Raw genomic sequence first — 13,489 nt, 5'->3', positions numbered from 1 at the left:
TGTACCTGTGCCATGAACCTCACAGTGATTTGCTGAATATGGGTGTAAATGCATAGACACATCCATATCTTCAATAAGGTATTGAGACATGGGGTGGAGCACCAGCTGTCTACACAGACAGGCTTTTTAGACTACAAAAAAGGCAGTAAGAGTGGCATCGAAGGTAAACAGGGGAGAGCCTTGTAGATAAATCGTCAGAAAATAAAAAGTACTAACCATCTGCTGTAAGTACAACCTGCATGAAACAACGTTTGTGAAACAAAATCCAGGGTATAATGTTAGAAAAAGTAATTTACATCGGTGCAATACTCGTGGAAGGGAAAATTTTCACAGAATTGTTTAAAAAAAAAGGGGGGGCTGCAGACTGTAGCCCACATACAACACGAATGATCTTTTATAACAGACTTCTATCTGACTTAAAGACAGCAAATTTGAACACTTTAAAGAATAAAGTTAAGCATTTATTAATAGACTGATGCTTCGTCTTGTATATAGTGTTTGCAAAATGCCCTTTATATACTGACTTCGCGTCAGTTGAAAGTCTTCTACTGCAGATCGCAATTCCCGCCAAAGTTTTAGTTGAGGAGTTGAGGACGGTCACGAGAGTTGAGATCATGTGATTTGAAGTGACGGACAGTGTGAATACACCATGACGCGACGGTGCCGTGACGTGACGATGTGAATTAGCCTTGTTAAAAGTGTGCAACTGAAAAAATGTGCCTGAAAAAGTATAAATTTCATCAATTTAATTGCATACATACAGAACAGAAAGATCATTAATATTAGTAAGTGGTTAGGTTATATCGATACTAATAACATCGTTTCCTTGTATCGACCCACGAATTGTCACCAGCGTAGTATGCTCTCCATGGTAACCAAGAAGTAAACAATCATTGCAGTTGTTTTTGGTGGAGCGAAGCTGATTTCGTTGGACTGTAATGCATTAAGTACTGCTTGATTCTGTTATTTTTGCGGTGCGAGTCCATACTGGACATTCTTTAGGGAATGGAGTTTTCAAGGGAAGAGCTGTGTGCACAAGAAACAAGTGCCACAACAATAACTGACACTTCGGAAACATATCAGATTCGTCCGGATCTTGACTATAAGTAAGTTTTATATATGATTCAGGAATAACAATGACCATTATTATAGTCATTTAGATTTGCGTATATGGCAATGAAATTGTAAATCTGGTCCTGTCATATTACAACGAAATTTGACAGTTCATTGGACTTAGGAGTACAGGCGCATATTTTCTTAGCTGTGTGCTGTAAAGGTAATATGTTGTTCGTATGAACCATGCATAAAACAGAAGCGTTTGTATACGCCTAATTTAACTTCTTCTAGTTAAACATATGCGTTCTTATTTGTGCTTGAAGCGCAATGTATTCAAATTATGTACTCATTCAAGACTAAGTAAGCAATTTTTGGTAGTAAGCAGTAAACCACACATGTTGCAATGTACAAACTACAAATAAAGTTTTTATTTGCCATATCGGTAATCTATTGTACTGCTTTGTCACTCCTCAACCTAACCTAGATCTGGAGCTAATCTACATATCAGTCTAGTGTAATGTGTTTGATGTCTTATATAATTGTAATACCAATCCATTGAACCTGAAATACACAGGTTGGCTTGAGTGCATTCTCCACATGTAGGAACAAATGGTCATTTGTACAGCATGAATGATAGAACATTACTATGTTACATACTCAAATATATTTGCAAGGAAATACCATTTTGATGACTGTGTGGTTTACGATTCATCTGTGAAACAGCTCTCTGACTCACCTTGCTGAAGTTATTGTATGGAGCAATACGTAAATTAAGGGAAAGGTATCCACTCACCTATTGATTTTATCAGGGAAGCAAAAAGAACATTGGTCAAGCTGCTGGTGCCTGCACCAAAACAGGGTTTATTGTGCGGTATCATTTCTTGTGTGCCTAATAAAGTCAACCAACACCCTTCAACAGTGCAAGGAGATCCTTTACCAGTGCTTTGCTAGACACACAATTGCTTCTGTGTCTTTAAATCTCCAGTGCCTTACATTTGAAGATCAAATGTTATCCGGTTTCCTCACCCACACCACACATCCTACATTTGGGGACCAAACTGTGAGGTCATCGATCTCATCGGATTAGGGAAGGACGGGGAAGGAAGCCGTCTGTGCCCTTTTAAAGGAACCATCCTGGCATTTGCCTGTAGCTATTTAGAGAAATCACAGAAAACCTAAATCAGGATGGCCGGACGCGGGTTTGAACCGTTATCCTCCCGAATGCGAGTCCAGTGTGCTAACCACTGCACCACCTCGCTCGGTAGCTACCTGCTTTTCTATCTTTTCCACCACACTGTAGCTCCATAAGTGACCATAGGTCTTACTGCCGTGGTGTATATCCAGTACATACTCTTGGGGCTCTCCTGGTACTCAGAGTACCTTTCGCCTTGGAACAGGTGCTTCTTACGTGAGGGGTCCATGATAGTTTCTCATTCAGGGTTACCCCTAGATATTTCACTATCCCCTTCACTGGTAGAGTTTCATCGAGAAGCTTGAGATTCCAATATGTGTGTTGGATCTGCTTTCTCATAAATGGTACTACAACAGTCTTCTTAGGACTGACCCTTAGATCCTGTTTCCTGCACCAATTTTGCACAATGTTCAATGCTCCTTGTGCCATAGCTCCGACTGCACTTGAAAATTTGCCTAGTATTACTATGACAAGATCTTCTCTGTATCCCCGCCAAAAGTACTGTCTAGAGTTTAATTCTGCAATGAGTTCATTCACCACAGGGTTCACCTCTTTGTGGACATCCTCTGGTGTTGTTGATTACGATTTTTTCCTGCGTCATTGTGGCTTCTACCTTTCTGCCACTAAGCTTGGCTCTAATCCACCTGCAAATGGTGATACCCAAGCCATGCACCTCTGCCGCCTTAACCATGGATTCAAAGGGCATGTTGCTAAAAGCCCCTTCGATGTCCAAGAAGACGCAAAGGGCTATTTCCTGACAGTGTAGTGCTTTCTCCACCTTCCCAACAAGTTGGTGGAGTGCAGTTTCACATGATTTTCCTGGTTGGTATGCATGTTGGTTTATGTGCAGAGGGACCCTAGTTAATCTCCTCTCCTTAACTTGGACGTTGACCAGTTTTTCTAATGTTTAAGAAGAAAGGAGGACAGACTAATTGGGCCATGGTATGATCAGTTCTTTCTGTCTTTGGAATGAAGACAACCTTCACTTTCCTCCAGACATTAGGAATGATTCCTACCTCTATGCTAACCCTAAATAACCTGCATAGGAATCTTATTATGTTCACTCCTGCTTGTTGCAAGAGCACTGGAAAAATTCCATCTGGGCCAGGTGACTTGAACGGTTGGAATGTTCCCACTGCCCATTGGATTTTACTATAGTCAGCACATTCTCTGGGAGATTCCCAGTTCTCCTTTCGAATACCTGAAAACCGAAATCTCACAGGGACATTGTCTGTCAGAGTACATTGAGGTAAATGAGTTTGAGGAGTAGTCCCAGCATTTCATGTGCTGTCCTTGTATACTCCCCATCCTCTTTCCTTAAAGTTCCTCCTGGATTAGTTGGTATCTGAGTGAAGATTTTGTGAAGTCTGGCCTGAACAGCTGTGCTCTTTACCTCATCACAGAATACTTTCCAGGACACCTGCTTTGCTTGCTTAATTGCAAGATTGTATTTGACAAGGGCCTCTCGTTATTCTGTCCATTGCCCTTCCCTTCTCGCAAGGTTGAACAATCTTCGCGCCTGTTTCGTCTGTGATTCCAGGTTGTTGTTCCACCAAGATACATTCCTATTCATGCACTTCTTGGTGATTGAGCAGTTGTCATTGTATTAGGTTGTGATGGCAGAGAACTACTGACTTCCGAGAGACTCGAGTTAAGGTCCTTTCTATACGCCTCCCAGTCCATTTTCCTGTGATTCCTATGGGACATGGTCTGTCTAATGCCCATTTCAACCTCAAACTTAATATACATGTGGTCTGATGAGAATGACATTAAAGCCACATGCCATTGTTTGACATAACTACCCATCAAAGTGGAACTGAAGGTTATGCCAATTATCTCTTCCCTTCTTATATTCCTAAATGTAGATTCCTTTCCCCTATTGAGCATCTCTAAGTTATTAGCTAGAAGTAATTCTAGAAGGTACTCACTTCTACTGTTGGTGTCAGCTCTGCCCAACACTAGGTTGTGAGCATTAGCATCGCATCCTGTTGTGCACAGTCTTCCGCCAGTCTCATCGCCTCCTGAGAAAGAGGAGTACTGTCCTTGTAAGAAAGGTATGCCGAGGCCATTACAAACTCCCTTGTGATACCTTCCTCATGTTGTCGCATCCAGATGGTCACTAAGTCCCTAGAACAAAAGTCCACTATCAGCATGAAGGGGATTCCAGTTTTTAGATGAGTGCATGTTCTAGAGTTTCTTATATTTCTAGTGTAAACCAGCTTACCTCCAGTGCCACCAAGGCCCGAAACACCTCCTTTATATAAATAGGGCTCCTGAATCAGGGCCACCTCCTCTTCTCATCTTCCCAGAATATGATTCAGGCCAGCAGTGGCCCCCTTACTTTCTTCAGCAGCACATTTAGTCTCCATCTTGCCACCATTGTCGCTTCTGATGTCTTTGATTACCCTGACGGCAACCTGCGAGAACCACAAGAATAGTCTCAGGTCCTGTTACCGTATTCCCTTCAGGGACTTTTCTCTGACTTCCACCACAAGGGTTTGGCCATTTGGTGCAACTTTCCAGTCGATTACCTTTCAATCCTCTGTTGAGACTTTCAGGTTTTGAGAGCGTATTTTCTGAGTCCCTGGAGAGGTATCCTTAAGGAGTTTTGGAACCCAGATTAAAATCTTTGTGGTCTTGAAGAGCTGAGTCACTGTCTTTACCAGCAGCTTCGCATCCTCCCACAGCAATATTAGGGGCACCTTTTCCTTAAGCCAGTCCACTGTAACCCACCCCCCCCCCCCTCTCACCCCAGACAAAGATAAGAGCACTGTGATCCAGATAAACTCCCCTGAATTTGTGTCCTGGACCAGCACCCCCCCCCCCCCCCCCCTCACACCAATCTTCTCAAAGAGAGCCATCTGCACGAGCTCCTCCTGCTGCGAGGTGATCTTGACCAGTGGATATCCTTGCTGGATAACTGCCATCCTAAAAACTGACGCTGCCATACTGTAGGTCTGTTTCCCTATTGCTTGCCTTGGCGTTTTCTGGATATGCTTATCCTGCGAAGCGGGAGTCCAAGATTCCCCCTTGTTCTCTTACTGCCTGCCCTCGATGTAGAAGGGGTGTGTACACCACTTTCACCTTGGGACACTATTTTCTTGGAGGTCTGGAAGCTAGGAACAGCTTTCCTTACTTTTGAAAATGCGTATTACGTTGAAATGCCAAAGAAACTGGTATAGGCATCCGTATTCCAATACAGAGATATGTAAACGAGCAGAATATGGTGCTCTGATCAGCAACGCCTATATAAGACAACAGATGTTTGGCGCAGTTGTTAGATCGGTTACTGCTGCTACACTGGCAGGTTTTCAAGATTTAAGTGAGTTTGAACATGCATTACAGTCAGCGCATGAGCGATGTGACACAGCATCTCCGAGTAGCGATGAAGTGGGGATTTTCCGGCACAACCATTTCACGAGTGTACCATGTCTATCAGGAATCCAGTAAAACAGATATCCAATATTGCTGTGGCCGGAAAAAGATCCTGCAAGAACGGAACCAATGACGACTAAAGAGAATTGCTCAGTGTGACAGAATTGCAACCCTTCCACAAATTGCTGTAGATTTCATCAGCAAGTATCAGCGTGCGTGCGAAACATCATCGATAATGGGCTTCCAGGTCGAAGGCCCACTCATGTACCCCTGATGACTGCATGACACAAAGCTTTATGCCTCACCTGGACCCGTCAACACCAACATTGGACTGTTGATGACTAGAAACAAGTTGCCTCGTTGTACAAGTCTTGTTTCAAATTGTATTGAGCAGACAGACATGTACGGGAATGGGGACAACCTCAGAATCCATGGACCCTGCATGTCAACTGGGGACTATTCAAGCTGGTGAAGGCTCTATAATTCTGTGAGGTGTGTGCATATGGAGTGATATGGGACCCCTGATATGTCTAGATACAATTCTGGCAGGTGATACATATGTAAGCATCCTGTCCAATCACCTGCTTCCATTCATGTCCATTGTGCAAACCGACAGACTTGGTCAATTCCAGCAAGACAATGCAACACCCCACACATCGAGGATTGCTACAGAGTGGCTCCAGGAACACTTTTCTGAGTTTAAATGCTTCTGCTGGCCACCAAACTCCCCAGACATGAACATTATTTGGCATATCTGGGATGCCTTGCAACATGCTGTTCAGAAGAGATCTCCACCTTCTCGTACTCATACAGATTTATGAACAGCCCTGCTGAATTCATGGTGTCAATTCCCTCCAGCACTACTTCAACATTAGTCAAGTCCATGCCCATTGTGTTGTGGCACTTCTGTGTGCTTGTAGGGGCCCTACACGATATTAGGGAGGCATACCAGTGTCTTTGCCCTCCACACCTACGATTAAAATACCTTTTTAAGCAGTCCTCCTGTAATTAATTTATCAGAATATTTGTACTTGGGAGTGTAAATTTCGGTAGACACTAATGTACAGAGTAAAGAGTAAAATGCTTTTTCTTTACCAGTAAACAGACAGATGGCAGAGCAGGAACAGCACCCAGCACCTCCCCCCCCCTCCCCCCCGCTTCCCCCCCCCCCCCCCCCCCTGCCCCCAGATTCTGGTGTATAGAGATTTTATTCATTGTAGAATTCTCACATACTTCTAGAATGGATTTCCTGCGTCTCTACTAATCACCTCACTTACCCAGTTGTAACATTATGTGGCTTCTGAAATGGCTTGACTTGAACTGACAAACTCATTATGTAGGCCTATATTAACAATTTTGTTTTAGAGTCTGTCCCTGCCCCCACCAAGTATGTGGGTATTCTCTCTCTTTATGTCTTGTTATGTGTCCAAAGACCGCCCTCCTCCTTGCTACTCTCACCTTGCCTCATTTCCTAGCCCCTCCCCAATCAGATCAGCTCAAGAAACTTCTTTCAATAATCAAGTATCAGTAACTAGTCTTGCTGTGGCATCGACAGTGTGTGTGTTTCAGTGTGTGTGTGTGTGTGTGTGTGTGTGTGTGTGTGTACTTTTGCTAGCAAGAGAGCTAATGCTCAAATGCTAGTATGGATGCTGTTTTCAGTTACGTGCTTCTGTGCTCCACACAACTGATCTGGTATAGGTGAGTGGTTCATCTCCGGGGGGACACCACCTTGAAGTAGCACTGTCCGTGCAGGTGGAGAGGCTTGTGTGTTTGCATGAAGCGAAGAGCTATGCAAGCTGTGGGAACCTATGGTCAGTAAGGTCTTGGCCAATGGACCAGACTAAGCGTGTCCCACAACGACCTGTCATCCCACATCCAGTCCTTGTCCTTTCCCGACTCCTCAATACCCAACCGAAGGTGCGATATGATCTGTGCTGAAGAGTGGGAAGATGTGTTGTGAATGGAGCCTCAGGGATACCGGGCAACCTCCATCAGTAATTAGCCTTGCACCGTGTGAGGTTGCCATGGTGTGGACTGATTAGATCTCCAACTCTCATAGGACCAAAATGGACAAAAAGAAAATAGCAATACTGAGGGGCAAGTTGAGACCTCCTCAGACACCCAAACAATGGGGCTGGCACTGATGCAAAACATCCCCTCAGCTGAACAGGGGGACAGACCTATTCAAGAAGTGGGAATGGTTACTAAGAAGTTGGACCAGATTAAGATCAAAGGCTTGTCTGGGGCACAGAGGAGGGAACTTCTTAAAGACCAAAAGCTAAAGGAAGGAAAAGAGTGGCTTCCTAAACAAAAGTGGAAGGATCTAAACTGAGGACGGGCACTTTCTTCCGCCAACCCTTCAATTATGGTAATTACTTCTAGGTTACTTCATCTACGTGTGTTACTAGAAAACTGGCTACTTTGGAATAAGCCACTGCTCCTCCTATATTAATCAAACTTTACACAGACCAATGTTAGATACTGATAGAGAAAATAGAGACGATCCAAAGAAAAGCAGCATGCTTCCTTACAAGTTCATTTAGTAAGCATGAAAGCATCATGCAGATGGTGAGTCAACTCCAATAGCAAATGCTGCAAGAGTTTCATTCTGCATCACAGTGTGATTTACTGTTAAAGTTCCTAGAAAAACCAACAAATGTGTTGTGTCACCCTTTGTATATCTCGCAAAAAGACCATGAAGATAAAACTAGAGAGATTCAAGCCCACACAGCTGCTTACTGGCAATTGTTCTTCCTGTGAACCACTTTCGAGTGGAAGAGGAAAGGGGGGAAGGGACAGTGGTATACAAATTGCCCCACGCCACTCACCTGAAGGTTGCTTGTAGAGTGTAGAAGATGACGTACTAGATGTAGATTAGCTATTCGTATATTTGCAAAATATGGATCTATCTGATATAAATGTCACAGTTATTATATCAATGAAAATGATCAATTTTTGAAAATATTGTGTAATTGAATAGGTAAAAAAATCTACTCACCAAGTGCTGACAGGACAAAACATGTACGTGTTAAAGAAATATGCAAGGTTTTGGGCCCAATGGTTCCTTCCTCTGGCAGAAGGGTTGAAGGGGTAGGAAGAGCGACGAAGGAAAAGGGCCAGAGAGGTTTAAAAAATAGGGAGAATTCAGAAAAGTGACCCAGAATCTGGGATCAGGGGAGACTTGCCAGTCAAAATGAGAAGGAAAGTCTCCCCTGACCTGAGCTCTTCTGTCAGGAGAGTTAATTTGGAGTTGGAATGGCTACTTGGATCTGGTGCACGGTCACACATTGGTGTGGTTCCTGTTGATTCACTCTGTAGGTGGGACTATACTAGACATGGCCTACACCTCAACAAGAAAGGGAAGGGTAAACTGGCTGGGCTGATAGCAGGAAATTTAAAGGGGGGAGGAACTACATCTCGTGGTGGGAACTCTTTTTTAGTGTAAGATCAGTGTCTAGTGGGAAACTCAACCAGGCAAGTACTAAAAATGTTAAAAAAGTTCAAGGTACTCACAAAAGTAAAGTGAAAAATAATGTTAGTATATTTCATCAAAATATTGGGGGATTGAAGAATAAAATTGATGAGCTTCTGCTTTGTTTAGAAGATATAGAAACTGAGAATGTAATAGATGTGCTATGCCTGTCTAAGCATCACATTGTCACTGATATGCGAAAGGTTAGCATCAATGGGTGCAAACTAGCTGCACATGTAAGTAGAGATAATATGATGAGAGGAGGAGTTGCCATTTATGTCAAAAGCTTCCACAGTGTAAAAAATTTAGAAACTAAAAAAATTTGTGTAGAGCAACATATGGAAGCATGTGCCACTGAACTTAAACTAAATGATGGCACTTTCATAATTGTAACAGTGTACAGGTCCCCCTCAGGGAATTTCCAGCTATTTCTAGAAAACTTGGATGCTTTGTTGTGCTATCTGTCAGAGAGGGGGAAGCAAATTATCAGTTGTGGGGATTTCAGTGTTGATTCCCTGAAAGAGTGTAATAGGTTCAAATGGCTCTGAGCACTATGGGACTTAACATCTTAGGTCATCAGTCCCCTAGAACTTAGAACTACTTAAACCTAACTAACCTAAGGACATCACACACACCCATGCCCGAGGCAGGATTCGAACCTGCGACCGTAGCAGTCCCGCGGTTCCAGACTGCAGCGCCAGAACCGCACGGCCACCGCGGCCGGCTGAGTGTAATAGGAAGAATGATCTTGTAGTATTACTCAGTTCTTTCAATTTGAGCTCCGTCATTGATTTTCCTACTCGGATAACAAAGAACAGCAGTACATTGATAGATAACTTTTTTACAGACCAAGATAAGTTTAAGGCCATAAATGGTCTTTCAGATCATGGTGCACAGCTAGTTACAGTACATGACATAGCTCCATGCAGTATATCAAATCAGACTTTCAAAGCAGTGCATTCAATTAACAATATAAATATTGAAACTTCGTGGCAGATTAAAACTGTGTGCCTGACCGAGACTCGAACTCGGGACCTTTGCCTTTCGTGGGCAAGAGCTCTACCATCTGAGCTACCGAAGCATGACTCACGCCCGGTACTCACAGCTTTACTTCTGCCAGTATCTCGTCTCCTACCTTCCAAACTTAAAAAAATATAAATATTGCAAACTTTAGGGAAAGCCTACAGCAGCTAGACTAGGATTAAGTGTATAAGGAACCTGATGCAAACTTGAAATATAACTTATTTCATGATACATTTTTAAGGTTATTTGAAAATAGTTTTCCCAAGAAAATAGTTAAACATAATTCCAAGAAAACATATAAAAAACCTTGGCTAACTAAAGGAATAAGAATATCTTGCAACCGTAAAAGAGAACTGTATCTAACAGCAAGAGGGAGTCCTGACCCTGAAATTGTTCAATATTATAAAAACTATTGTGTGGTACTAAGAAAAGATTAAAAAGTCCAGAAGCATGTGTATCATGTCTGAGATCAGTAACTCTGATAATAAAATTAAAGCAATTTGGAATATTATTGAAAGGGAAACAGGGCAACCAAGAGCACAGGAAGACTATAGTGCCATAAAACTGAATGACAAGTGTACTAACAAACAATCAGAAATTGAAAATTTTTTCAATAATCATTTTTTAAATGTTGTGGAGAAAATAGGATCTAGATCTTCACTAGAAGAGGCAAGGCTACTAATAGAAGAGGCCATACCTGTGCAGTTTGAAACAACTGTAATTCCACCAACCTCTCCCTCTGAAATCAGTAAAATAATAAACTCACTGAAAAGTAAAAGCTCTTACAGAATTGATGGCATTTCCAGCAAGGTACTTAAAGCTTGTTCCCCACAGATAAGTAGGATTCTCAGCCACGTATGTAATAGCTCTGTGGTGCAGGGTGTTTTCCCCGATAGACTGAAATATGCCATTGTAAAACCATTGCATAAAAAGGGGGATACGTCGGATGTCAACAACTACCGCCCAATCTCTCTTCTGACAGCTCTATCAAAAATTTTTGAGAAAGTAATGTATTCAAGTGTAGCCTCTCATATTTGTAAAAATAAAGTACTAACAAAATGTCAGTTTGGTTTTCAGAAAGGCTTTTCAACAGAAAATGCTATATACGCTTTTACTGATCAAATATTAAATGCTCTGAATAACTGGACATCACCCATTAGTATTTTTTGTGATCTCTCAAAGGCCTTTGATTGTGTGAATCATGGAATTCTTTTAGATAAGTTAAATCATTATGGTTTGAGGGGGGCAGTGCACAAATGGTTTAATTCATACTTAACTGGAAGAATGCAGAAAGTTGAAGTAAGTGGTTCATGTAATGTTAAAACAACAGCTGATTCCTCAAACTGGGAGGGGGGGGGGGGGGGCTAATCGAGTACGGGGGCGCACAGGGTTTGGTCTTAGGTCCTTTACTGTTCTTGATATACTTTAATGACTTACCATTCCACATTGATGAAGATGCAAAGTTAGTTCTTTTTGCTGATGATACAAGTATAGTAATAACATCCAAAACCAAGAACTAAGTGATGTAATTGTAAATGATGTTTTTCACAAAATTGTTAGGTGGTTCTCAGCAAACGGACTCTCTTAAAAATTTTGATAAAACACAGTATATACAGTTCCATACAGTAAATGGCACAAAGCCAGTAATAAATATAGACTTTGAACAGAAGTCTGTAGCTAAGGTAGAATTTTCAAAATTTTTAGGTGTGTCCATTGATGAGAGGTTAAACTGGAAGCAACACATTGATGGTCTGCTGAAACATCTGAGTCCAGCTACGTATGCTATTAGGGTTATTGCAAATTTTGGTGATAAGAATCTTAGTAAATTAGCTTACTATGCCTACCTTCATTCACTGCTTTCGTATGGCATCATATTCTGGGGTAATTCATCATTGAGTAGAAAAGTATTCATTGCTCAAAAACGTGTAATCAGAATAATGCTGGAGCCCACCCACGGTCATCCTGCAGGCATCTATTTAAGGATCTAGGGATCCTCACAGTAACCTCACAGTATATATATTCACTTATGAAATTTGTTGTTAATAATCCAACCCAGTTCAAAAGTAATAGCAGTGTGCATAGCTATAACACCAGGAGAAAGGATGATCTTCACTATGCAGGGTTAAACCTGACTTTGGCACAGAAAGGGGTGAATTATGCTGCCACAAAGTCTTTGGTCACCTACCAAACAGCATCAAAAGCCTGACAGATAGCCAACTAATATTTAAAAATAAATTAAAAGAATTTCTAGATGACAACTCCTTCTGCTCATTGGCTGAATTTTTAGATATAAATTAAGGGGGGGAGGGGGGACCAACTTAAACATTAGTGTCATGCAATATTTTGTGTAATGTAATATCTTGTACAGACATCTTTTATTAACCTGACACGTTACACATCATTACGAAGTGTCGTATTCATGATCTATGGAACAAGTATTAATCTAATCTACAATTTTCCGAATTCTCCCCGTTTGCTAAACCTCACCAGTTTTAAACACTATCGCTCTTCCCTCTCCTTCAACCCTTCTGCCAGAGGGAGGGACCACTGACTCCAAAAGCATGCACATTTCTTTAACTTTTATATGTGTTTTCTCCTCCCACCAATCGGTTAGTAGATTTTTGTATCTGTGTAATTATAAAATAATGGACTTAGGCAGAATTTACATTCTTGAATCCCATTATTCAGATTCTTTTACTTTGTGTTTAAATATTTGGGAGATTTTCAGTTTTTTAGTTAATGACATATGCTTCCAGTATTTTTTAAAAATTTGTTTCTCTCTTAGTTGTTACTCCACTTGTCACTAAATTCGTATCGTTCCCCCAGGGGGTTCATCACTCTTTGGTGAGTTCGTGCTTGGCTACCATGGGGCCACAGCCTTTGCAGGACCTTCTCTTTCCATGCTGCACGTTTGTCCTTCTGTTTTTCTTTTTTCCTTCTCTTGGGGAATAGTTCTGGGATATATTCCGGAATGTGTTCTGACTTTTCGTTAGCCTGGCATTGGAACAGTCCCTCATCTGTTTTTTCCTTCTTTCTTCATTCTCCATATCCTCCCCTTCCTCTGCTTTAGTGTTTCAGGTCTCTTGTTTGTTTCATCTTCCTCCCTGTGCAGTCCTGAAGGCCTGCCCACATGCTTGATGCATAACAGGTGACTGGGTAATGTGTAATTTCCATGCTCGGTTGATGGGTAGATTTGCATGTTACTTTCTGGGTGCCAATTGGTCCCTCCATCTGGAGGTGTGACAAGTGGGTGTGTCCCCCTCTGAGGGGGCCTCCCATTGAAAAGTGTGTGCCATTGGAGACACTGACAGTTATGGGGATTTGTTTCCAACGAGCTGATGATCTTCTGCTCAGACTGTCTCTACTAAATG

The 13,489-nt window shown here is 41.9% G+C and overlaps 1 protein-coding gene across 3 annotated transcripts in view; it reads left to right on the top strand.

Moving 5' to 3' along the window:
• Window positions 1-764: 764 nt before the first annotated feature.
• Window positions 765-13,489, top strand: part of LOC124582996 (dynein light chain Tctex-type protein 2B-like) — a 114,522-nt gene continuing 101,797 nt past the window's right edge. For 2 of the 3 annotated variants that reach the window (XM_047133018.1, XM_047132322.1), the window contains exon 1: window positions 765-1,106. In XM_047133018.1, the coding sequence (XP_046988974.1) occupies window positions 1,006-1,106 (101 nt within the window). In that variant the 5' untranslated portion in view covers window positions 765-1,005. The remainder of the gene's footprint in view (window positions 1,107-13,489) is intronic. The other variant, XM_047131473.1, reaches the window with a different exon arrangement.

This window comes from Schistocerca americana, chromosome 1, assembly GCF_021461395.2.
Source record: "Schistocerca americana isolate TAMUIC-IGC-003095 chromosome 1, iqSchAmer2.1, whole genome shotgun sequence".
NCBI classification, from domain to species: Eukaryota; Metazoa; Arthropoda; class Insecta; order Orthoptera; family Acrididae; genus Schistocerca; species Schistocerca americana.
Note: the sequence above shows the minus strand (reverse complement) of the source record. Positions and strands in the feature narration are given on the sequence as shown.